Here is a 23,835-nt window from a genome sequence, read left to right on the forward strand (position 1 = left end):
CTGACAATCTTCTTTTTACAACACTAGCTTTCAGCGGGATTAAAATGCATCTAATGCCTTTTTAAATGAATACCAATCTCAGGCAGTAAGCACAAAGCCAGATGAGAGGAATTTCATTAAGTCACAATACCTAAAACACTAAAACACCCATCTTTTAATTTGAAAAAAAAGGCGGCCGTCAGCAAGGTTTTATTGTGGAGCAAGAATGTTAGACACAGACTCAGCGTTTAAAGCACACTTTCATCTTCCTGCGTGTTACACGGCAAATGAAGAAGAGTTTAAAAAAAAAAATAATAAGAAATTGCCTCTATTAGATTGACTTTGTCCTCACATCACCTGCGAGCGCGCTGATATGAATTTTCTGGACTTGTCCTCACGAAGACAGATGTTTCTGTAAACCTGTGGAGATGATGTGATTGTTTGCTCTAATGGACAAGAAAACGAACATTTCCTGAGATTCAATTTCCCTCATAATTGTTGGAAGGAAGCTAAATTGTCTGCTGTAAACATCGGGGGCCATTGTGTCGAGAGCGAGCTGAAGACCGCCACGCTGAGTCATCATCTAGCATGTTCATCAGCCTTTTCTGTTTTTGTCCGTGTATGAATATATACATCACACTTTATTTTCCCATCCGTCGCTTCCGATTGGTGCAGAGGCACTTGGACTCGCCATGTGTTTCGGCTCACCCGGTGCCCTTGATGATAAAATGTAAATACCAAGGACGTTTCCCAGTTGGATTGTGTGGAAGATAAATTATTCATGTGCCTCCATTCAGACTGAGCTTGCATGTACAGAAGCACATGTCTACACTCTGGCTAATGTATGTGCTTTTCTCCTTTTTATTTAAGAAGTAAAATCCAAACAAAGGCAACGTCTGATGGATCGTACGGACCAGCGTGTGTCCTAGTATGGAATTGGCTTTTCAAACAATAGTCTACCTCCAATAGTCTGGGGGTCCTATCAAAATAAAAGCTGCATTACACTACTTTGTGTATGCACCCTCCTCTTGATCAATACCGTGGTTATTTTTCCGATACACAGTATGCTCGGTCTGAAACACAAGCTGTAACATTTTAATTAAGAGACAGATCTCTCCACTGTAAGTGTTACATACCAGCACACCTTTCGTTGGAGAGAAGCAGCTGAACAGACAGTTGGTCTGGGACCGAGAGGGAAAATAACACTGATCGGGGAGCGTTCCAACTTGTCTTTTTATATTTGGCACAGATCTCTCTACTCCTTCTGTAATGCTGCCGGAGGATTCAGAGGCCTTCTGGAGATTATATTGACTGTGGCTAATGGCTCATTATCTGTACGTTCCTATGTCTTATTAGATTATTATTGTAATGCCTCTTGAAATGTGGATTTTGGGACACGACCAACAATTAATAACATATTATGTATTTATTCTGTGAAAATGATTCGCTGTCAAATATGAATTCACACTCACAATAAAACAGCTGCGTGCAGTTTAATGTTTGTAAAAAGGCTACAGGATCTTGGCAAACTGTCGTAAGACGCAACTATTTAGACGATTGATTGAGCGTTTAAGTCAATTTAAAACAAAAACACAAAAATATTCCGAGCCTTCAAGCTCGTCAAATGTTTTTCTTCTGAAACTGAATTTTTCTTTTTTTTTGACTGTTAGTTGGACGTTTTCACACATCACCTTGGGCGATGAGAAATTAGTTTATTTTTTGGACATTCTGAGACGGAATGGCTAATCAATGAATGTAGAAAATAATCAAATCTGTAAAGAAAAATGCTAAAAAAAAAAAGGTGCAGGCAGTCCTACTGGTTGTTTTTTTCGTACTACACTTTATGCTACATTATATAAAGTTTGAATATTTTGTTTTCAGACACATTCCTCTGTTTATTCCTATTTAAATGCACCAGTAATCACTTTTAATAATGATAAACACAATTTGTCTGGCTCTATAAATGACAAGACCAACTTTATGGGCGACCCTATGACCTAAAAAAAGACCATACAAACATGGCCGACACACAGAACATTTCCTCTTAAAAATGAATCAAGAACACAATAAGGAACATAAGAAGCATCCTCCGGTGCCGAGTTTGGAGTCCTTGTTTCCCGGCGAGAGGGCGGGGCCGACGATGACGGATCTGCCTCACCACTAATGTGCACTTATCTGCCTATTGGAGAGCTTTGTCACCGTGGTGATTTATGCTCACCACACACTACCGCTTCCATCACCGGCGACACTCTTCGTTCCAACACCTTCACCGTGCCCACTCTGAGCACGGCGAGACAAAGTCGAGGCGCCGTTATCTCTTCTCTCCACGCAGTCCGGTTTTGCAACGGGGGAAAAACGCTGGACTTTATCTTTGGGAAGAATTTTCAGAGCGTCATCTATTTTCTCCGCCATCTTTCTCTCTCTCTCTCTCTCTCTCTCTCTCTCCCAGAGGAAGATTATACTGTATATTTATGAATGATCCTGTTCACTAGTGTACACAGGGCTCTTGTTTTAATGCAGCTGTCAGACGACAAATATCGCTTACTTTCAAAGCGTTTAAGTGATCTGCTATTTGTGTTTATTGGGCTGTTTGTTTGTTTTTTATCCAGCATCTCTCTCAGTTAACTCAGGCTTAATTAAAGCCACAGCTGTTCTTCTGCTACGATATCATGTCAGGGGGGTATCAACACACCACAAAACCGTCTCTAGCAGACTCCCAAAGAGAGGGAGGGGGATCCATTTACAGTCACTCTACACCTCCACTCTCCTCTTCCCCCTCTTGGCCGGCCCAACCCCAAGCCTGTCAAAACCCAAAACAGTTCTGGTCCCCGCTGCTCATCATCACCCCGGACCCCCCGATCAAACCTCCCCCCCCTCTGCCATCTCATCTCTCTTTAAAACAGCCAGGATGCATTATTTATCTGTCACTGTGTTACTGTTTGGAAATCATGAAAGGGGCCGTGGGGATGGGGATGCTAAACCACCAGTTTCTGTGCGGCGGGTGAATGGGATGGGGGGGGGGGGGGGGAATAATGTGAAAGTCGTCTCTTTCTAGGAAATAAAATCCAGCTACTATCTCTTCAGCCCTGGCCAGCTAAGTGAGAGGAAATGATGCTGCTCTGTGACAAAAAAAATTACTATTTATCATTATTGGGAGGGAAATATGGAGGCAGAACAATTAAAGTGAAAATAAACTAATCCAAAGATGCAGATGTCCTCATTCACCCCCAGATACCTGATTACTAGCTACCTCCCAGTGACTAAAACCAGCCTTCCTAATTGCTTCTATCCCCCCTTGTCTTTTATGTTTCCTTCCCTTCCTCTCCCTCGTGTATCCTGTTCCCAGTGCTCGTCTCACTTGTCAGTCAAGGTCAAGAGGTCATCCCCATCTGATCGCGTGTCAGAGCAGATTAGAATCAGAGCTTTTGTGCCATGTCATATTTCATTATGCATTTGACTCATCTGGCGGGTCAGGGGGTCAGTGTGATTTGATTGGCTGACAGAAATGATATAATTTGTGTTTAACCCTAGGCTGTATGAGGCTCTGAGTGGCGTACTAATGCATTTTGCAAAGACGGGGCCGGCCCTCTCCACAAGCGACTAATTTAAAGTGGCACGCCGCAGAGTTGAAGGAGAGCCAGAGCTATTGCACAACATGCCGGGGTTATAAGGGAGGCTTTATCAAATAATAAACACAACCTCCCTTGTACCTCCTGTGTCTGTCTGTCTCTCACACGTTTTCGTTTCGTTTTTTTTCTACTCCAGCAAACTGACGCAAGTGCCCAGACATTAGCTGCCTTCTTCATAATGTTTTTTTCCTTCTCCTCCTCCTTTTTTTTTTTTTTTATCTATTTGGTTCACTGAAAATGTGTCACTGACCCTCTTCTCTCATTTTTCTCCATCTCTGTTTCTTCCTCAACGTCTAACGGTTGATTTTGGCGAGAGAGGAGCTGTCAGCAAACGACAGCCACATCATTATTGCTGAACATTCAACTGGAACACAAACAACATTTAAATGGATCCCAAATGACTATAGAATGGAGGGAAAAAAGTAGAATAGATATGTAGCAGTGGCAGACAAAAGAGTTATTATTCTGAAGAGGAATGGGTTTTATTATTTTTGGTGTATAAACATGCATCTATATTTCTTGTCTGCTTGTCATCGCCGTGGTAACGATAGGCAGATGCTGCGCGGTGTCGGTGAAAACTTAAACTGATCTCTGCTAACGTGGTCCCGAAAACAAACTGGGGTTTTTACAATAGTCATGTGGAGCGATTGTGATGCCGATGTGGGTGACGGGGGAGGAAGGGTGAGAGAGGAGAGGAAGGGTGAGAGAGGAGGGAGAGGAAGCAGGAAAAAAACGAGTGGGGGAAGGGAAAGATATGAAACCCACATTTCAAATGAGGCCCATAATCAAACTTATTGCCTGACAGGATGAATCTACAATGTTACATCGGCAGATTATTTCCAGAGTCCCCCCTCTTGTCTCTTCCTGTTGGCGGCGGCCATGTCTCCCAGAGAGGGAAGCCTTTTTTTTTTTTTTACGTTTGCCATCGGGACACCGATGTCTGTTCTGCGAAGGCTTAACAACAACCGAAACTCAGCCAAAGGCCAAAAAAAAAAAAAAAAAAGCAGTCAGACGAGAGTTTGGTTTGAATGACTCTTCAGTTATCTACGTTTTCTCCTCTTTTACTGTCAAAATCATTATTAACGTGACAATAGTGCCACTGTGTCTGAATGACAAAACTAATTATTGTTATAAGAGAGAAGTAAATGAAAAAAAAAAAAACAGCACAATAAAGGTCTGGTGGATCAGTACCGACTGACTCTAACAATGTTGAAAATAACAAAGGGAGCGCTGATGGCGCAGTCATCCAAACAAACGTGCATTATTCTGAGAATTGTTAGGATCCTGTCACCCACAAATAACTCTGCCATACAACACGGGGAACGGAGGGGGGGTAAAGTGCATGTGGCTGGTTGGAGTGTGTGTGTGTGTGTGTGTGTGTGTGTGTGTGTATGTGTGTGTGTGTGTGTGTGTGTGTGTGTGTGTCATTTAATCTGTGTGACAAATGTGAGTCTGCTTGCACAGACCTGAGTGTAACAGCTCTTGAAAGCTTTGGTGAACATTTTGTATGTTTTCAGTGATTTAGCTTGAAACAAAAACTTACTGTCAGAGATGTGTGTGTGTGTGTGTGTGTGTGTGTGTGTGTGTGTGTGTGTGTGTGTGTGTGTGTGCGCATGCGTTCGCGTTCATAAGTGTCTCCTCTCGCTGGTCCAGAGTAAATGAGGCTGTGTATCGGAGGCTGGCACAGCTGGTGGGGAGCAGGAGACGAACATCTGGACCCGCGTACTCTGGGTGCCATTGTTAATAAGAGGCTGGTGGAGAGCGGAGGGGAGTGGAGGAGACGGCTCTCCAGCCTCAATGAACCTCCCTGTCTCTCGCCGGAGCTCCGCACCGCGACTCAGACTCGACGTTCGCAGAAGAAGAGCCTGCAGGGTCGGAGTGCATCCGCCATCCAAGGCCACATTTACACACGGCCGGGTATTTACAGAAACAAATATCTGTTAATAATCCCACGTTTTTTAATAACAGCGTCGTAAACACCAGATCTTTTCAAAAAAGTTTACATAAACACTCATAAAATATGCCGTTGAGCGCGTCATATCCATGCAAGACCTATAGGTGGCAGTGCAACGAGAATGGAAAAAGCCATGGAGGCCAATCAGAATCTTCAGAATAAACAACAACATCGAAACCCTTTCAAAAGAGTAAACATGGGACGCAGACATGGCGCTAAGTATTTTCTGTCGTTTTTCCGACATTTTCACAAATCTCCATTTACGCTGGAGTTTTCAGAAATGATCGTTTTGTGTGATAAAACCTTCGTTTTGTGTAAATTAAAGGACAAACAGCATGAAAATATATTTGTTTTTTCTACGTGTAAATGGGGTTTCAGAGTTGAGCCCAAACCCAAAAAGGAGCAGGATTTTAGCCAGTTGCTACTTAGCAGCGGGCCTCTAGGGCGCATGTCCACTAATTTGACATCAATTTAATTTAAATCGTAAATTACTCTACTTGACGACCAAAAACCTTTCTACTTTCCCATCAGCTCTCCTCTTTATTTTGTGCTACGTTAACATGCTACACATGCTACACATTGGCATGTTAGCTCTGTGATCATCCTTCATTCGTGAGCAGCCTCACTGCTAGCATCGCTGCAGAGTCTCGATAATTCAGCTACGAGAAGCAGTGAAGAGGTGTATCGGGATTATTCATTCATCTCTAGTGGCCCGTTTTACATTTTCTGGCTCCGTATCGTCTTACGTGCTGAGCTCCACCTGTGTTGCAGTGCTACACGAACTACACAGATATATAAATACAATGTAGGAATGTATAAAAGCCATCTGCCGCAGGCTTTGCCCTATTTGCCGTGCACTGCTTAACTTGTTTAATGAGAAATACTTTATTACTACCTCATTTAAACTTTTCGCTCAGTAGAGGAAATAAGCTTACATGGATCGATGTCAGCTTTAGAGCTTTTTTTTTCATACCTTGAAGATACTGCATCAATAATTAACAAAGTATTTTTCCTCTCTAATAACTTGTACTTATATTTCTCTCCCTCGCAGCCACGAGGAGAAACCGGTTCAAGGCAAACTTTGTTTTATTTCTAAAAGAGATTCGAAAATCTGGCACCGGCTATTGTGTGTGTGTGTGTGTGTGTGTGTGTGTGGTTTTTTTATTTATAATACCCCGGCATGTGATTCAGCACAAGAGTGAGTGTTTGGTCTGTCATCATTCTATCCAATGGGGTGAGAGGCCTACACAAACACATTAAGGTTGCCATTAGTTTCATCTGATCACCCGGGGCAACGGAGAGGATGGACAGCTTGGCAGAGCGAGGGCCTTACAGAAATACACAGCTGTGCATTTATATGTGGTGCCATGTCTGATGGGTCTTTCAAACAGTGGGGCTTTTTTTTTTTTTTTCGCGAGGGGCATGAGTGAGTGAGGACGGTGAGTTTCCAAATGCTGAAAAAAAGAGAGGGAGGGAGAGAGAGAGAGAGAGAGAGAGAGAGGGAGAGGTTTCCATCTTTCTGCTGCCGCGACAAATATGCCTGCACATCTTTTTGCATTGTCTCTGCTCGCTGCTTCGTCAGCGAACGGCTATAGAAATATTTTGGCAGGCTGCTCTTTGTTTTCATTTTCACAAAAGATGTAGTGAGGGAGAGAGAGGGGGGGGGGAGGAGAGAGAGAGAGAGGGGGAGGTTTTGGGTGAGGTAAAGGGAAGTTGTCAGTGGTTTGGGGGGGACATTTGAGAAAAGGAGGTGGAAGGAAGGCAGAGAAGGTAGATGAGGGGAAGAGAACGTGGTGAGGAGGAGGGGGGAGAGGGTAAAGGTGAGATGAGTAGGTGGGAAGTAGGAAGCCAGAGAGACGTGGAAATGAGTTACATCCGGTGAGGTGGCATCAAAGGGAGACCAGACAAGGAACCGGGAAGATTGGGGTGACGAGTCGAGGGTGAGGCTCAAAGTGGGAGAATCAATCGGAAGAGGGGGAGGGGGGAGAGCCTGCCACTCTGGGTCCCCAGCTTCAATCTAAACAGCGGGAGGAAGCTGTAAATCAGACTAATGCGGCCGAGCTGTAATTCAGACCAGCAGGGCCCGGGCGCTGGTGCGGGGACCCCGAACGGCGGGAGTTTACGAAAACGCCGCCCGCGAGGCTTTAATCAATGCAATGATCCGAAGATACCGTCTCTCCCAATCAGCGGGCTTCCTGTCAGTCACGCACGACCGGACCCCGACCAATCAGGCTCCGCCGAGGTTTCCAGACGGACCCGGCTGGGCTCTGGGCCGCTGCCAAACAAGAGAATCACTCATCTAAACTGGAAAGGTGGAATGGGCCTTTAATTCAGAGCATAGAGGGACGAGGTGATAGATTTGTCAAAAGGTTGGACATAAAAGACTTGGGGATCGTGTTCTACAATGGTTCATCAGAAACATATGGGGGAAAGATGAGATACACGGGGGGAGCGGCGGAGGAGGACTTCATCATATTCATCCGGCTGGAGTTTCTACAAGTTAAGGCTAGAAACATCGTGACATCGTATCCGATCATGTGATTTTTTCCCACCACTAAAACATTTAAGAAAAACTAAAATAAGCAATTGTAAGTTCTATTATGAAAAAACAAATTCCATCGCTCTCCAATCTGTTTCCGTGTCTCAGAGAACCGCCGTTGGCATCCAAACACCTTCCTAATTACAATTACAACACCCAAGGGGGGGCGGTGCGATCCCCAGCCAGCGACGGCTTTCAGTGAAATAACTGAGATGAGAAAAATGGCATCAAACTTACCGTTTAAAACATCATTTGGACTCCCGACATCGGAAAAAAACACATGCGGGACAAACTTTTTTTTTCCAAATCACTCGTTTAACCAGAAGCTGCCTTTTTTTTTCATACCTTTTTACTTCGCAGATGAAGGGGGGGGGGGGGGGGGCAATGCATTCACTTAAAAGTTAGTGGGGAAAAAATGCAAATAGGGTCACTTTATCATCAAGCATTCAAACAGATTCTTTCAACCCGGCAATCCATAATATTTCAGCTTTGATGCTCAGGAAAATGGCCACAGCTCGATGGGAGCTGGATTCAGGCTCTGGTAGTAGCGGGGCTAGTGTGACTACACACACACACACACACACACACACACACACACACACACTGTGCATGTTAAAACCACATGCAGCGTCTTGGCAGCAAAGACGCTACAGCGGCAGCCAGGCAGCCAATCAATAAAACCTTGTTACGCTAATTGCAAGATCATAATCTCTGTTCCTACTTCTGCTGAATATCCAAACAGTCACTCCATTAGCTGAATTATTCCCCTGTGCAGTTTCTCCACCCCCCCCCCCCCCCTCTCTCTCTCTCCTATTTCCTCCTTGTGTTCTTTTTTTTCTCTTTTCTGTGACATATTTCTCTCAAACAGCAGTTCTTCTAAATTAATTCATAAGTCGGGGAGAAAGACATCAAAGCCCGGCATTGTCGAGGTAAAGTGCTGATGAAGTGTACCGTCTCTTTCACTTTGCTGCCAAGCCATGAGAAGGCATCTACACACAGTCTTATCTTTGATCGCGTCGCTCCGTGTTGGTGCTGTTTAAGAGGAACTCCACACTTCAGGTGAAGGTCTACTAAGGCCTTCACGATAAAAATGGGCTTTTTGCCAATTCCAGTGGGAGATTCGATGCTAGCGTTGACTCGGATCAAAAGCCTCCGCGAAGACACCGGAACGGAGTCGGAGCTCCTCGTCGACCGTTGCTCTTTGCCACATTGTTGCCACAACAATGGTCAGTGGCCACAGGGGCGGACAAAGAGCTTGTTGATGCCAAGACCAGGGTCCGTGACCTTGTCATTGAATCACTAACACTTTGTCACTCCGCTGGGGGGAGAGAGAGACAGGGAGAGAGAGAGAGAGAGAGAGACTGGAAGAAAGGCCTCAGAGAAGGGAGCGGGGTCAGACTACGACGCTCATGGGAACATCGATATGACAATGGCCCTGACCCCGTTTCCTTGTGACCGATCACGAGAACATACCCATCTAAGCATCTCACTATCCAGCCGGTTGCTTCTGTCCGATGAGAAACGTGGAGGGAAGCGTGTTTATATAGGTGAGCCAGATTAAATAGAGCGATTACATGCAGAAATGTGACGTGAAAGACTCACTTTCACAGTTTGGAGGCGGAACCGCTGACCCAAATGCATCTAAATGCAACGGGGAGGGAGAGAGAGAGAGAAGAAGAAGAAGAAGAAGGGAAACGGAGTGAGAAAACTACCAGAAGAGGGGGAGTCGGAGAGAGAATGGGAGGACGAGGGAGGTAAAGTGAGATAATAAAGCAGCGAGCAGAGAGGAGAGGGCTTTAGGCAGTATGATTTGTTTTTATACAAGATGGAATACATTGAGAATAATGCAGTTACTGTACATAATGTACAACAGGTTTGTTGGGGAATGAAACAAATTAATAAAAAATGATCCCCGGAGCCGTCTCATCCCCCTGTTTTCTTTTTTATCTCGACACAAACAACACAAACGCATTTACAGTCAAACTCCGATGCAGTGAATCGCACTAGAATATGACCGATATACTAATTGTCGGTTGTAATTATTTGCAGTTAGCATAGAATCAATGCAATTTACCAATTAATGGAGGTTATGGAGCACATAGCAACCAGGCATCAATCAAACTTGCAGCTGTTGTCCCCCGAATCTACACCACGCTGAGCAGAGAATGTTCACACTGGATGTAAGTGATAATCAAAACAGTCGGCACACGTAGAAAAAAAACCCACATTTGTTCACGAGTGTGATGTTGATGCACACTATTCTCCCACAATGCAGCACAAAGGGATTCACTCAGCTGGATGAAATGTCAAAGTAAGAGCGCGTGATTCGGCTCCAGAAATATTTCACGTATAAATGTTGAATATTTTTGGGAAAAACATGCCAACATGCAAGGTGTAATTGTCAGTTGGATTCCAAAGTAGCATTTAGATTGACGTCTGAGAGCGGGAGTATTGGTATTTTATGTGAGAAATTGTCTTTTGACTTTTTTATCTAACTGCAAAATCACTTTGCTATAATGATTGCTATATTGTGGGGTGGAATGGATGGATAAACAGACAGACAATTTGGATAAAAAAAAAAAGCAAAACAAAAACGTGTGCGTTGCACATCGATTGTGGTGACGACATCGCTCACAACAAAAGTCACAATTAGTCTTTTTTTTACGAGCGAACCCTTAAAAATCTGCTTTGAGTTAGTATAAAGTGTAGAATTGGGACGCGGCTAAGGAGGTGCGGGTTGTTTCCTCCTTTCTCTTCCATCTCTACGTTTTGTTGCCGAAGTGTGTGTCCACCCCCGAAGGCCCTCCTGATCCAAGCTGTCAGAGGGAAGGAGAGGCTGAACTTGGTGAAGCGGAGAATAGAGCGAGGCACATGTCAAATATGAGGGGGTCTTGAGTAAACAAAGTATAACACGGAGCAAAGCAAAATCGTCTCTCATCCCATCACCGCGTTTCACGCCATTTCCCCCCTCTCTCTCTCTCTCTCGTTCTCTCTTTGCTTCCTTGATCGCCACCTTCCCCTCTCTCTCTCTCTCTCTGTCTATCTTCCGTGCCACATTTGCGATGTTTTATCTGCCCCCCCTCAGTAATTCAGCAAAAAAAAAAAAAAAAAACATTGTGCGCATCAGCGCGACTTGTAATCGGTCAATCAGCGCTGCAGTAAAAGTACACGCGCTGAATAAGAATGGGCGATAAAAAGCAGTGGTTCTTCAGATTATTCAGACAGCCAAGTGGCAGTATGAGACGTTTGTCAGATAACGGCGGTATCCTCCCGAAAAATCACTTTGTAACGGACATATTTGTTGTCGGCGGTATCTAAATAAACTTAGGGGGAGTCGTGTAAGAGAAGCGGGATAAGCTGCTCTCTCCTTCTGGGCCTCGAGCCACACTCTAACAAACCGGAGCATTAAGAAATTAGGCAAAAAAAAAAAAAGGCAACAGAAAACACCGGGCGGCTGCAGCCTATGGGCCAGTTCTAATAATTGCAATTGACAGGGACAAATTCCCCCGTTCCCTCCGTGTATGTCAGATGGGCTTATTCCCAAACTCCACAAATCCCCCCCCTGTCCAAACACAACCATATGCTCTTCCAGTTGTTCACGGCCAGCTGTGCTACAGTGTGTCTGGCAGTGACACGGTTGCCATGTAATGTACTGTAGACCCCCCCCCCCCCCTTCTTATTCTAACTTAATAAATCCGTTTGCAATGAGGCCAAAACTCCCTCCCGACTCGAGCGCGATTCTGCTTGGCTTCTACCGAAGTGAAAAGTGTGTGTGAGAGTGATTGCATTATTGTGAGAAAAAAAAAAGGTGAATTTGAATTTTATGACGCCAGAGTTCGCGACACAGAAGGAAAGTTCCAGCAACTTTCAGTTTGGATATTTGGATATTTCTCCTGGTTTCCCTCCTCTTCTAATGTAGTTTTGCAAGTCTAACATGGACTACTTCCTCTATGCTGGGATAGATACCAGCTCTGGTGTGTTATAGACAACCAGAAGTTTTATATCATCTGTATATTTCAGAATCAAGTGAAAAATCAATCATGAACTCAAAATTTCTCTCATGTGTCTTAAAATTTCTATGCAGAATCTCTCTACAACGGGACCAGATCTGGGCTTTGGAAGTGGTTCTGGTTCTTGTTTGTAACGCAGGAAAACCGTCCATTCAGAGAGCAAAGGGTGCAGAACGTTGCATTGGACCAACTCTGGACGATAATTGATCTTTTTATGGGTTTCAAATGAGCTTTTAAACTGGCTACTTGTGAAGCAATCCAGCCGTGAATCTCCAAGTTGCTCATCGGATCATAAACAACGAGCAGCACGTGGAAAAATCTTGGCTGCACCAGAAATATCGGTCCGCGTCCCCCAGAGGCTGATCTGTTATCAGATTGTACTATTAGTCTGTGTGTCACATATTTGTTTTCCAGGTTATTTTCTTGGGTCGGCTCTGCAGCGTTTCACAGTGTTTCACAGTGCAAAGTGCAAAAGTGTATCGACAGCGTCTACATTTTAATATCAAACCCCAGGAGGAGCAGTGGTTGCCGAGGTAACAACTTCTAATTAACAATAAGAACTAGACTTCTGAGAAGAAATGTGTGTTTTATTATACACGAGACCACTCGCACCCATATTATTATTCTGTTATTGTTCTTATGCTTGGGGAATATTTCACCCGTGGACGCGTTGGATTTTTCTCTTTTTGCTACATCTGTCAACATAAAACATGGGTGAACTAATTGGACTATTTTTTGAGATTCCCCTTTGCTTTCAGCTGATGTCGTATAACTCCAACAACAGCGGTTGTTTCCGTAACAACGATTTGTCGTCCGTCCTAACAAGCTCCAACAACGAGTGGGATGAAAAAGGGCTCCGTAACGACTCAGGCAACGATCACGGCAACGGATGAAATAAGAGGAGAAATGGGAAAGCAGGTATTCCATTAGAGGCATTTTGAACTCACCTGGTTTGGCGGGAGGAACTCGTGGTTGTTTTCATTCATGTACATGTTGTCACCATCAAACTGGAGAGAGAAAAATGAGAAAACAGTTAGGCGCTTGGACTGACACATCGCATCTGGACGGAAAACATGGATTTTTCAGTCCGTCGGTGGAGAAACACAGAAACAGTGTAAGCGGCGGTGGCCTAATGACTGCGAGTCCTCGGCTTATAGACCTCGATGCTCTGGTGGATGTCAGTAATTACAGTTCATTAGAGACACGTATAATTAGGCCCTGTCAAAGCTTGTGTAACTCACACTCTTCGTCTCAGTTGCCGACAGCCTGAGAGTGTGTGTGTGTGTGTGTGTGTGTGTGTGTGTGTGTGTGTGTGTGTGTGTGTGTGTGTGTGTGTGTGTGTGTGTGTGTGTGTGTGTGTGCCCCTAACTGCTGTGATTCCATGGGTGTCACAGGGCGACAAAGACACAACAGAGCGATAATCACAACAGTCGCACCGAGCGGCCGCGCAGTCAGTGAGCCGGCGAGTTGAGCCGCTCGGATCAAATCAGAGGCGACATTAACGTCATCAAACGGCACGCGGCAGGTGAGTCGACCAGAAATAGATTCAATTCGATCTGAAGACGAGTCCTCAAAAATGATGTCGTCTGATTGGAAAGCTGTAGGAGGATGGAGGTGATCATTACGATCGATAATCAGAACAGAGAGTTGACGAATATGGGGATATAAGAAAGCTCACCAGACGCAAAAAAAAAAAAAAGCCAATCACCTTAAACCAGATATCTTCAACAGGGGGTCCACAGAGTTACTGCAGGGGGTCCCTGAACTTATTTCATCCCAAACTTTTTTTCCCCAGAACTTAAAATATGTAAAAAAAAAAATGCACATTAACATGAATACAACCTATAATAAGCAAATATAAATCTCCATATTTGTTAAATGTTATGATCTGAAATTGCGATGTAGAAACATTTTGGAAGTCGTTTTGGATAAAGGCGTCAGCTAAATGTAACGTAATCTGTCAAAAAATCGTATTTCAATGTCTTAGCATCATTTCAAAGTACTTCTACAGGCTGCACTACACGTTATTATTGGCCCTGTTTAATAAGCGACACGATTTAATACGATATGTAATAGGGGGTCCCTCCACTGTGTCACTAATAGCCTTGGGGGTCCTTGACCTTAGAAACGTTGAAGACCTCTGCCTTAAACAATCAGCATGGCCGACCAATCATGAATCAGCACTTTTTAGGAACCCTGCCAACCCCAGCTAGCGACCGAGACCGGACACCAAGAAGTGAGAACAGCCTTTAAGCGTTTTTGCACTTTGTCCCCCCCCCCCCAAAAAAAAAGGACTAGCCACCGCCGCTAATCCAGAACTCCAAAACGGCGAGCTCGTGGAGCCTAAAGGGGAGTTTAAGGCTGGAGGAAAGGTGACGATCCAAGGTTACGGGGATGAGAAAGATGAGGCTCTGCCCTTGAGCAAATGGAGAAGGAGTGGGAAGAGATCATGTGTAACTGGGAGTAGGTACAGAAAGATGCTGTAGGAATGAGGGAGGGGGGGAGAGAAAAATACAAATAGAGAGTAACGAGAGAGAGAGCATGAATGAGAGAGAGAGAGAGTCATGGAGGAGGAGGAGGAGGAGGAGGAGGAGGAGGAGGGTTGTAGCAGCAGCAGCAGTGGCGATAGAGCCTGTGGTAGTTCTGGCTGTAGTGTGATTAACACTGGGGTCACAGCCAGAGGCCGCAGCTAGAAACACACAGGCATACACACACACACACACACACACACACACACACACCCACACTCCCAGAGGCCTTCCCTGCTTCTCTGTCTGACACTATTTGGCACCAGCCATTTACGAGGAAACAAAACACACCTCAAGACAGCGAGCAGTGGCGGAGATGAATTACCGCTGCTACTGTAAGGTCAAGTAACGAGACCGTAGTAACTTTACTGTTTCTCAAAAATGTGTGCGGGATCCAAAAATCTACTCGACTGTTGTTGAGATGTTCAATCACGTTATCATTCAGACTCTGATGGAGCTGTTACCTCCAGCGCAATGATTTCTGTCTTGATAGCGCTATTAGTTTGCTGGAGGAATAATCATTGTATTCCCGCAAATGAAATCGCTTCCTTTATTGCTCCTGGAAAATGGTTTTACATGCTATCCCTAATCACATCGCACTCCAAGTGGCGGTATCTCGGAATAGGTTATTTTCACACCTGCACACCAGATGTCGATGAGCAACGCCGGGGCGAGTAGAAAAAACAATTACGCAGAGTGTCAAAGAGCAACGATGCTCCTGCAGCACGATGTGAAGGAGTCACCGAGGGTTCCTACGATAACCAACAATATCTAAATCCAGGGGAGAGGTGACACTAATGATTTCCCGCCTTTTTGTGCTCGTGTTCATGTGTTACAGTGCAGGTACGGGAGGGGACTGTGGAGAACAAACACATGGGAAAAAAAAACCTCTAAAGCTCACAAATTAGGTTTTGTACAATTTTTATGTTCTCAAACTTATAGTCTTTCTATGCTAAGCTAAGCTAAATGGCTGCTAGCTTTAACAATTCGATTTGTCAACCTGCTAGTGTCCTAAAACATTTCACTTTGTTCTTGATAACAATGCGTTGTTATTTAAAACCAGATAAATAATGTCAGATTGGACTTCACACTGTTGGTTCCGCACAGCTAACGGGATATTCCCAGATACATAAAAAGATGAATAATTACAATTAGTTTGAAAATGTGTTTCTTTTTTGCGTTTGTGCAAAAAAGTCACATTGTCACCTAAAAGTCAACCATACTCAAGCACCCACCTGGCTGAAGTGCCCTTGAGCAAGACCCTGGGCGTCTACCTTTGAGTGTGACTACTTTGACCTCTGTCAAAGTTAATTTAAAGCTTAGCAATGTCAGAAAACCTGTCAAAAGCAGTGCACTTATATTTCAGATGGATCATATCAAAATGTATATGTAATTATTTAGCAAGGCACATGCTACATGCATGCTACATAGATGCTACATACATGCTACATACATTATCATGCAAAGGGCTTAACAATAATAGTGTGGGAAAGCCATTCTGCCAGGTTGTTGTCTGCAGAAATCCAATAAAAAAAACGTGTGTGTGTATAATATCTTCCCCTTGTGTAATATGATTCATATTATGCACATCTTTTTTTCCCCCGCAGTCATAACGTGCTCAGTGTGTAACATAAGAGCAGTTGACATGAGAGAGAGAAGGAGGGAGGTTTGTTAGGGGAAGGGCAAACTTGTCCTGTCTCCCTCTGTTTGCTTTCCTGAGGCTTTGAGGTCATTAATCATAGCGGCCAAATCTACAGCAAAACAATTGAGCAAAGGAAAACACAGACAGAGAGAGAGGGGGGTGGGGGGGGAGAGATAGAGAGGGGGAGAGGGTGAAGGTGAGAGAGAGGTGGAAAGCTAGTGAGATGGAGGAGAGAAAGAGGAGGAGTCACGTCGAAGGAGGGGACGGAGGACAGACGTTCTGAGATGGATGGAGGTTTCCAGAAAGAAAGATGGGGACGAGTGCGGCCCGTACGGCTGACGCTGCTCTGACACCCGACGCCTGTTTGCACACCGCGGATGCAAATACATGAGAGGGAGAGAATGGGAGGGTGAGCATAGTGGGAGAGAGATGCTATAAATAGCTCTCTGTTTGCATAAAGCCAAACCAATGTCAGTTTGATGCAGGAAGTGCACCACAGACGTGGAGGTTATAAAACAACTGTTGACTGGAAGAAACGCAGAGCTTTCAGACCAGGAAGGAAAAACTTCCACTTTTATTCATCGATTAACGAAGAAGTTCCCCCTAAAACAAGATATCAGTGGGAGAAATCTCACTCTCGATGATGACAGTGAAAGAAATCATTGTTTATTCTATTCAACGCCACAATGGATATAATATAATATATTTCTTTACTGTAGCGTTTTGATCTCACTTTAATTGTATTTATAATGTCTAGTTTCTGGTTCATGCTGCATATGAATCTGTGTTTTTTGGCTTTCTGATCTTCCAAACAGGGTTTTTTGCCGTTCCATCCATTTCTTTTTTCTCCTGGAATAAAATCCCCGTACCTCAACAATCTGCAAACCTCGATAAGGAGCTCACATTATCATGCAATGCGAATGTCGTGGCACTTTAGGTTCAGTCAACCTGAATTATTTGGAGCATGTAGCAAAAAAAAAAAAAAAAAACGGAGAATTTCACAATGACACTGACAAATTAACTGGACTTAATCAGGATCGGGATCCGCTGACTGGGGTCGGTAGGTGTACCGAGCCGGTGCAGTCCCCTTTACAAGTTTAGCTCAATTTAGCTTGAGTTTTTTTTATTCCTTCTACAATGGTTGCTTTGCATTCTGCGTTACGCCGTTGCTAACCTGCATCGATCTACACGAGAAGCTTGTCTCCTTGCTTTACTGTACGCACCGAATATGGAATCGCACACAACTGGGAGGGGGGGTAGATTTAAAGAAAGATGAGGCAGGAGAGACGGCATGAAGCAGGACTTAACCCTCCTCCCATGGTTACGGACCCCCCCCCCCACCCCTCTAGTTTTTCAACCCGGCGTAACTAATCACATGTCAGTCAATGTGCCGATGGAAAGAGGCAGCAGTCAAAATACCTGTGTCAGGACTGTGGTCATTAGAGCATTCAGTGACTCACTGTCAGGCACACACAGATGAATGCACACACACACACACACACACATACATACACACACACACACACACACACACATACATACACACACACACAGACACACACACACACACACACACACACACACACACACACACACACACACACACACACACACACACATAACCAAAGCCCAGTGTAAGGGGGATGGTGTGGTGTAAAGCAGATATGGATTGCCTGTGCATGGATATCTCTGCTGCATGCGGTGTGTATGTGTGTGTGTGTGTGTGTGTGTGTGTGTGTGTGTGTGTGTGTGTGTGTGTGTGTGTGTGCGTGTGTGTGTGTGTTTGCATGCCGCATAGACAACTTAAGCTCTCGGCTCCAAACGTTGCATGCGTGCCTACGTGTAGCCCGTCCAATAATACACACATTGATCCCAGTGAGATAAAGATAACAAAGTTAGCCCTTCCATAATATTTATTTTCCCATAACAGACCTGCTCGGCCACGCCCAGTCATATAACTCCATGCAGATGAAATATGGTCTTCATTACCTTTTCTTTTTTTTTAAACCTCAACACACAGAAACCCGGCGAAGGGAAAAACAGAATTGCCCTTCTTTCTCGACTGAAAGAGCACGAAATGAATTGGAGCAGCTGAGATTTTCTTTCTTTTTTTTTACATTACCATGACAAATACGGCGAATTGGGGAGGCGAGAGAGAGAGAGAGAGAGAGAGACAGAGAGGGAGATGACGACAGACAGAAAAGGGCAGATCAGACAGAAAGACCAAATTGTGTGAAGAAAAAAAAAAAAACACATCAGCTCAATTTGTGCTCGACTGTAAGCTGTGAGATGAGAGGAGAAATAAAATAAGGGATTAAGCCGGGAATCATGTTAAACCATGCAAGTGAATGAGTCCCCAGAGAAGAGAGTTCCCTCTCTCGCTTATGATGGACTTAATTGCCTCTATCAGCGTTAAGATATAACATTCATCTCAGGTTTATTGCGTTGCTTTTATGGTCGTGTCCATCACACTGAAGGGTTTCGAGAGGCGGGCCACTCCTCGAATGGCACCTTAAAATAATGAGACAGATTACAAAGCAACGAGGGGAAGGAGGAGGAGGAGGGGGAGAAAAAAAAAGCATCATTTATATCTGGAAAATGAGAGCATTTTTTTTCACAAGCAGATCTGGCGTTGCGAGCGATTCCGACGAGGCAGGATGGTTTTTGATGGTATGCTTCTTTGGGGTTTTTCTGGGTCTTTCAAAGAGCACGGTCCACCAGGCTAAAGGCACACACATCTCCCCCACCTCTGACCCCCGAAAGCTCTGGCTAGGTGTAGGGTTTCAGATGGCCACACAATCGTACCATTGTGCTCCTGTTAACACAATGAAAACAAAGCTAACACATCGCTGACATTCAGCTCCCCCCCCCACTCACTCTCCACTCCCTTGCCTAACCTTGACTTCCAACACAACTCAGGTGGAACACAGAAATGGAGAACCAAGCGAAACAGAAATCTCAAAAATCAAATATTGAAGCATGTCAGGTCCAGTGGAAATGAATGCAACGGCCTCCGACACCACATGCTTCGACTCTGAGCTTCTGCAGCATTCGCAACACTCTCATATCATTATATTAGTATTTTCTTTTTGAAGACGTGGTCCTGAATCTCCTCACAAAATAGGCTGTTTCTCATCACAAGAGGGCTCGACGAGAACCATGTCTGCATGTTCCATTAAATCTATTAAATCCACTTGCATTATATCATAGTGCTTACCACACAATAGGAGCCTTTCAAGGGCATTCCCAGAGGAAGCCAACAAAGGGCCCTCTCTTTCAGTCTAGTCAAGTCATTCAGAAAGAGCCAAACACGATTTGTGTGTGTGTGTGTGTGTGTGTGTGTGTGTGTGTGTGTGTGTGTGTGTGTGTGTGTGTGTGTGTGTGTGTGTGTGTGTGTGTGTGTGTGTGTGTGTGTGTGTGTGTGTGGATCTTCTCCATCGGTTCTACAAGCGGCAATTCCACCAAGTCAAGAAAAAGACTATCAGAAAGAAAAGGGAATAGAGTGGAAAAAGAGAGCAGCAAGTACCTGTTTTTTCCTCCTTGCAGGTTTTTTTAAAAGACAGAGTTTGGTGGATTAGTGTCCTTCCCTGAAATGTTGACTCTCTGACAAGAAAAAGACCTAGAAAGATGTGCCAGGCATTGATTTGAGAGCAAATAAGGGCTGGCTATATTTCAATAAATACTCATATTTGCATATTTCTTGTTATTACATTTTGTCAAACCGCCATGCGAGAACATAATTACTGGACTTTTTGGAGAAATTTTGTTCCATAAAACCTGCCCTTTTTTTTTATATTCTTGCATCCAGTCACAACCTTTTCTCCATTCCAATCAAATCATTTGTCTTTCTTCATTCTGCGCGTCGTAAAGTAGAAGTGAAGTAATTTCAGCTGTTTTAAGAACCCGTTTCCCCCCCGAAGAAAAAACAACTCAGTGAGTACAGTACGGTTTCAAAACACACAATATAGCACCACCAGGAAAAAAAAAAAAAAACCCTTATGTCTGTATTCGGGAGCTCGCTATGTATTTAAATCTAAATGTAGCATTCAGCGCCGTCTACTTGTGTCAATAGGGGCCTCAAAATAATTCACTGTTTCTTTCATTCACTGCCATGCTGACTCCACATCCAGCCTCTGCCACTCCGCGCTCAGGCAGAATTTTTTATTACCAATCTAATTGCACATTCCACCCTGACAAGAGCTCATTAAACCTTAATTATACACATGTTGTTTTCTACAAACATCTCCATTTGGGTCTCGCTGCCTTGTAATTGTTCAGCGGGGACGACCGGCTGAGATTTCACAGATTGAGAGTGAATAAGAGAGAGAGAGAGGAGGGAGAGAGAGAGAGAGAGAGAGAGAGGAGGGGGGAGAAAATACCAGAGAGAGAGAGAGAGAGAGAAAGAGAGAGAGAGAGAGAGAGAGAGAGAGAGAGTCTGGAAGTAGGTCATGCCTCTCCATAAACAAGGCATGGTTTCTAAAATAATATACCCATCCAGTGGAAGTAATGCCAAACAACTGAGCGAATGTAGAGCTCATGTAATATTTACAGAGCACTAATACATAGATGGCAGGTCTTTTTCTCAGCACCCCCCCCCCTCCTCCCCCTTTCCAAAGCCAGAGGTTTCTTTTTATTATTTTTTTTATCTGCCTTTTTTTTTTCCTTCACCCTCTTGCCATTTGAATTTCAGAGAAAGCCAACTACACTGATATATCTGGCAGGGAGGGGGAGGGAGGGGGGGATTTTGGGGGTGTTAAGATGTTGAGTTTCCCCTCACTTTCTTTCTCCCATCTTTTTCTGCCTCTCCTATCTCTTCCTAGCTCTCTCTCTCTCTCTCTCTCTCTCTCTCTCTCTCTTTCTCTCTCTCCTTCCTCTCGCCATTGTTCCCTCCGCGTTGGCTTTGGCTGTGATGTTTTTTCACACATTTGTTACATTTTAGCGAGGGGGGGGTTAATCCAGGCTCTTTGAGGCACGGGCGATGATATTACTGTGGAGAATCGGCCCTTTTTTAAAGACTTCTTTTAACTCCAGCTGGTTGCTGTAAGGTCACCGAGCGCTGGTTGGACGTCGGCGCCCAGCGTGACGCTTTGGGCTCCGGACTAACCGGCCGTGTCGACTCCTCGGTCCGGGGCTTCTCTGCGGTAACAGCGGCCCGTAATGTTACTGCAAGTGGAGGGGAAAGACTCTGAAGGAGAACCTCTTCAGTGTCCCGTTAGGAAATAATCTCGGTTCATTGTCACGTGTGATATGCGGGACAGTCTACCTGCTTCCTTGGTTTGCTGCTTTTCTCTTTTCAAAATGAATATCTTTTGGTGTTGGACTCTTGGATGGAAAAAGAGGGCATTTAAGAACTCCGCCTTTATTAATCATGAATCAATAATGAGAATAATTAGTTGCAGCAATATATAATACACAGGGTCGCCCATACAGTTGGAATAATGTGTAAAATGTCTTGTCTTTTCTTGCGTCAAACAAATGTTATGCATGAATTTTATTCCACTTGGGTGATTGGGACACATCATGTAATCATTGCACCTGGTCTAAAGTGATTACTGATGCATTTAAATAAACAGAGGATTATGTCTGTATGGAATAAGTGCATATTGATTTAATTCTACTACAATCATTATTAACGGTTTACAAAAACAGCCACTATAACAAATGACTGCATTAATGAGCTTTATGTGACATATCAGAAAATAGCCAATAAAACGCCATCATCTTGGCAAGGTGTTTTTTCTTTGTTTGTTTGTTTGTTTGTTTGTTGTTGTTTTTATTAATACAGCAGGCATTTGTTTCGTGTCTCCTTTGTGTTTGTGGACTCGGTCAGTTAGTTAAAAACTACTCCATTCTTAGCACAATTACAGCGGAGCATCACTCAGTTTCTCAGCGACATCAAACACGCTCACTGTATGTGAGTCACGTCGAGATAAACAAACATGACATATATAACAGGAGAATGAGTCACTCTTATTATCCCACCAAAATAAATCTGGAAAGCACTAATTATAACAACTGATCCTGACTGATTCACCCCTTGCTCTCTCTCTCGCTCTCTCTCTCTGTGTGTGTGTGTGTGTGTGTGTCTGTCACATTCTTCTCCTGCTGCCTTAATAGGCAGACTCTTAGATATTCGCTACAGAATAGCGCTCATGCAATATTAATATTGCACCAAAAAATATGGGAGCCGGAGCCCCCACTACATCTCTCACTCCCCTACATAATTGACTATGCAAGGCTCCAAATCAGCTCGGAAAGAGAGAGAGAGAAAGACACCGAGAGACAAAGCAAGTGAGAGAAAGAGAGGGGGGGGGAGACATGTCGACACCGAGGGAAACAAACGGGAAGAGAAAGAGGAAAAAGGGTCCTGAAACGATCTTCTCCTGCGCTTACAGCAGATACTGAACCTTTGCCCTATGTATCACTGTCAGGGCAACGGGGCTAAAACAACAACTACAACAACTACAACAACAACAACAACCGGCGGCAACTCAAACAGTTTGACTCCCCGCGAAGAAACAGCAGCATTTCATTATTTAATTTTATTGTGCGAATGGCCTCGGTTCCATTATATAAACGTTGCACCACGCATGCAGGAAGAAGGTAAACTGAGCTGAGATATTAAAGCTCAATGATCAGCTGGTGCAAAACCGAGTTTCTAAAGACGCCAGACAAATAAAAAAGGTGGAGGACGAGGAAACGTGTATAAAATGATGCAAAAAGGCATATTTTCCATTTGATAAAATGTCACAGCTCTACTTTTCCGCATGTGGAATAACAGAAAAATGTTTTAATTTAAATGTAAGGTACTGAGAGGCAGACTGTGGTTTCACATGAATCTATTTCAGTCTGCCAGTGTGGAGAAACGCAGCGAAAAAGGAACAGAGAAAAAAGATTAATACCAAGTAAACACCGCTGTAAACAATGCAGGTGTTCTTTTTTAATCTGATGTTTTTATGATGAAGGAAATGCACTCAACGTATTTATTTGACCTTAAAAATAAACCCGATGCAATTTAGCGAGAAGCACGCAGTGTTTTGTTGTTAATGTGAAAATTGGATGTTATGGGGTAAAAGTCTTCATGAATATAAATTATTTTTTCTTCACATCTGGGCCTGTGTCTCCTCCATCGTGTTGTAGCTTAGCTTAGCTTAGCTTAGCTTAGCGGCTAACAGCTAGCCGGGAACTAGACCGGATCACAAATGATGCCAGTGACAACAATCATGTAAAATGACAATTAGTCGTTCTTGTAGGGTGTTAATAGTCTGTAGGGTGTTAATAGTCTGGTCTACAGAGGATTTCATGGTTGCGTCACTTTTGCCGCTCCCGTCGCCTAGCAACCAGCTGCGGTTGACAAGAAAGAGCATAAAAAAGGTAACTAACATGAGAGCCAAAGATCATATTTTATTCTTTTTATGTTATATTTTGATGGAGGATCTATTTCATGCGAGTGTATTTTTGGCGATCACTCGTTCCCACGTTGATTAAAATCCAATCCCTTTTCGCAATGCATCCTGGGATAGTTTGTGAAGGATCCACCAGGTGGATCCTCTG

The 23,835-nt window shown here is 44.0% G+C and overlaps 1 protein-coding gene across 3 annotated transcripts in view; it reads right to left on the reverse strand.

Moving 5' to 3' along the window:
• tox2 (TOX high mobility group box family member 2) overlaps window positions 1-23,835 on the reverse strand; it is an 87,931-nt gene that overhangs the window by 31,271 nt on the left and 32,825 nt on the right. For all 3 annotated transcript variants that reach the window (XM_084020783.1, XM_084020782.1, XM_084020781.1), the window contains exon 3: window positions 13,059-13,118. In XM_084020783.1, coding sequence (XP_083876909.1) covers window positions 13,059-13,118 — 60 coding nt within the window. The remainder of the gene's footprint in view (window positions 1-13,058; window positions 13,119-23,835) is intronic.

The sequence above is a fragment of the Eutrigla gurnardus genome (assembly GCF_963514095.1).
Source record: "Eutrigla gurnardus genome assembly, chromosome: 2".
Taxonomy (NCBI): domain Eukaryota; kingdom Metazoa; phylum Chordata; class Actinopteri; order Perciformes; family Triglidae; genus Eutrigla; species Eutrigla gurnardus.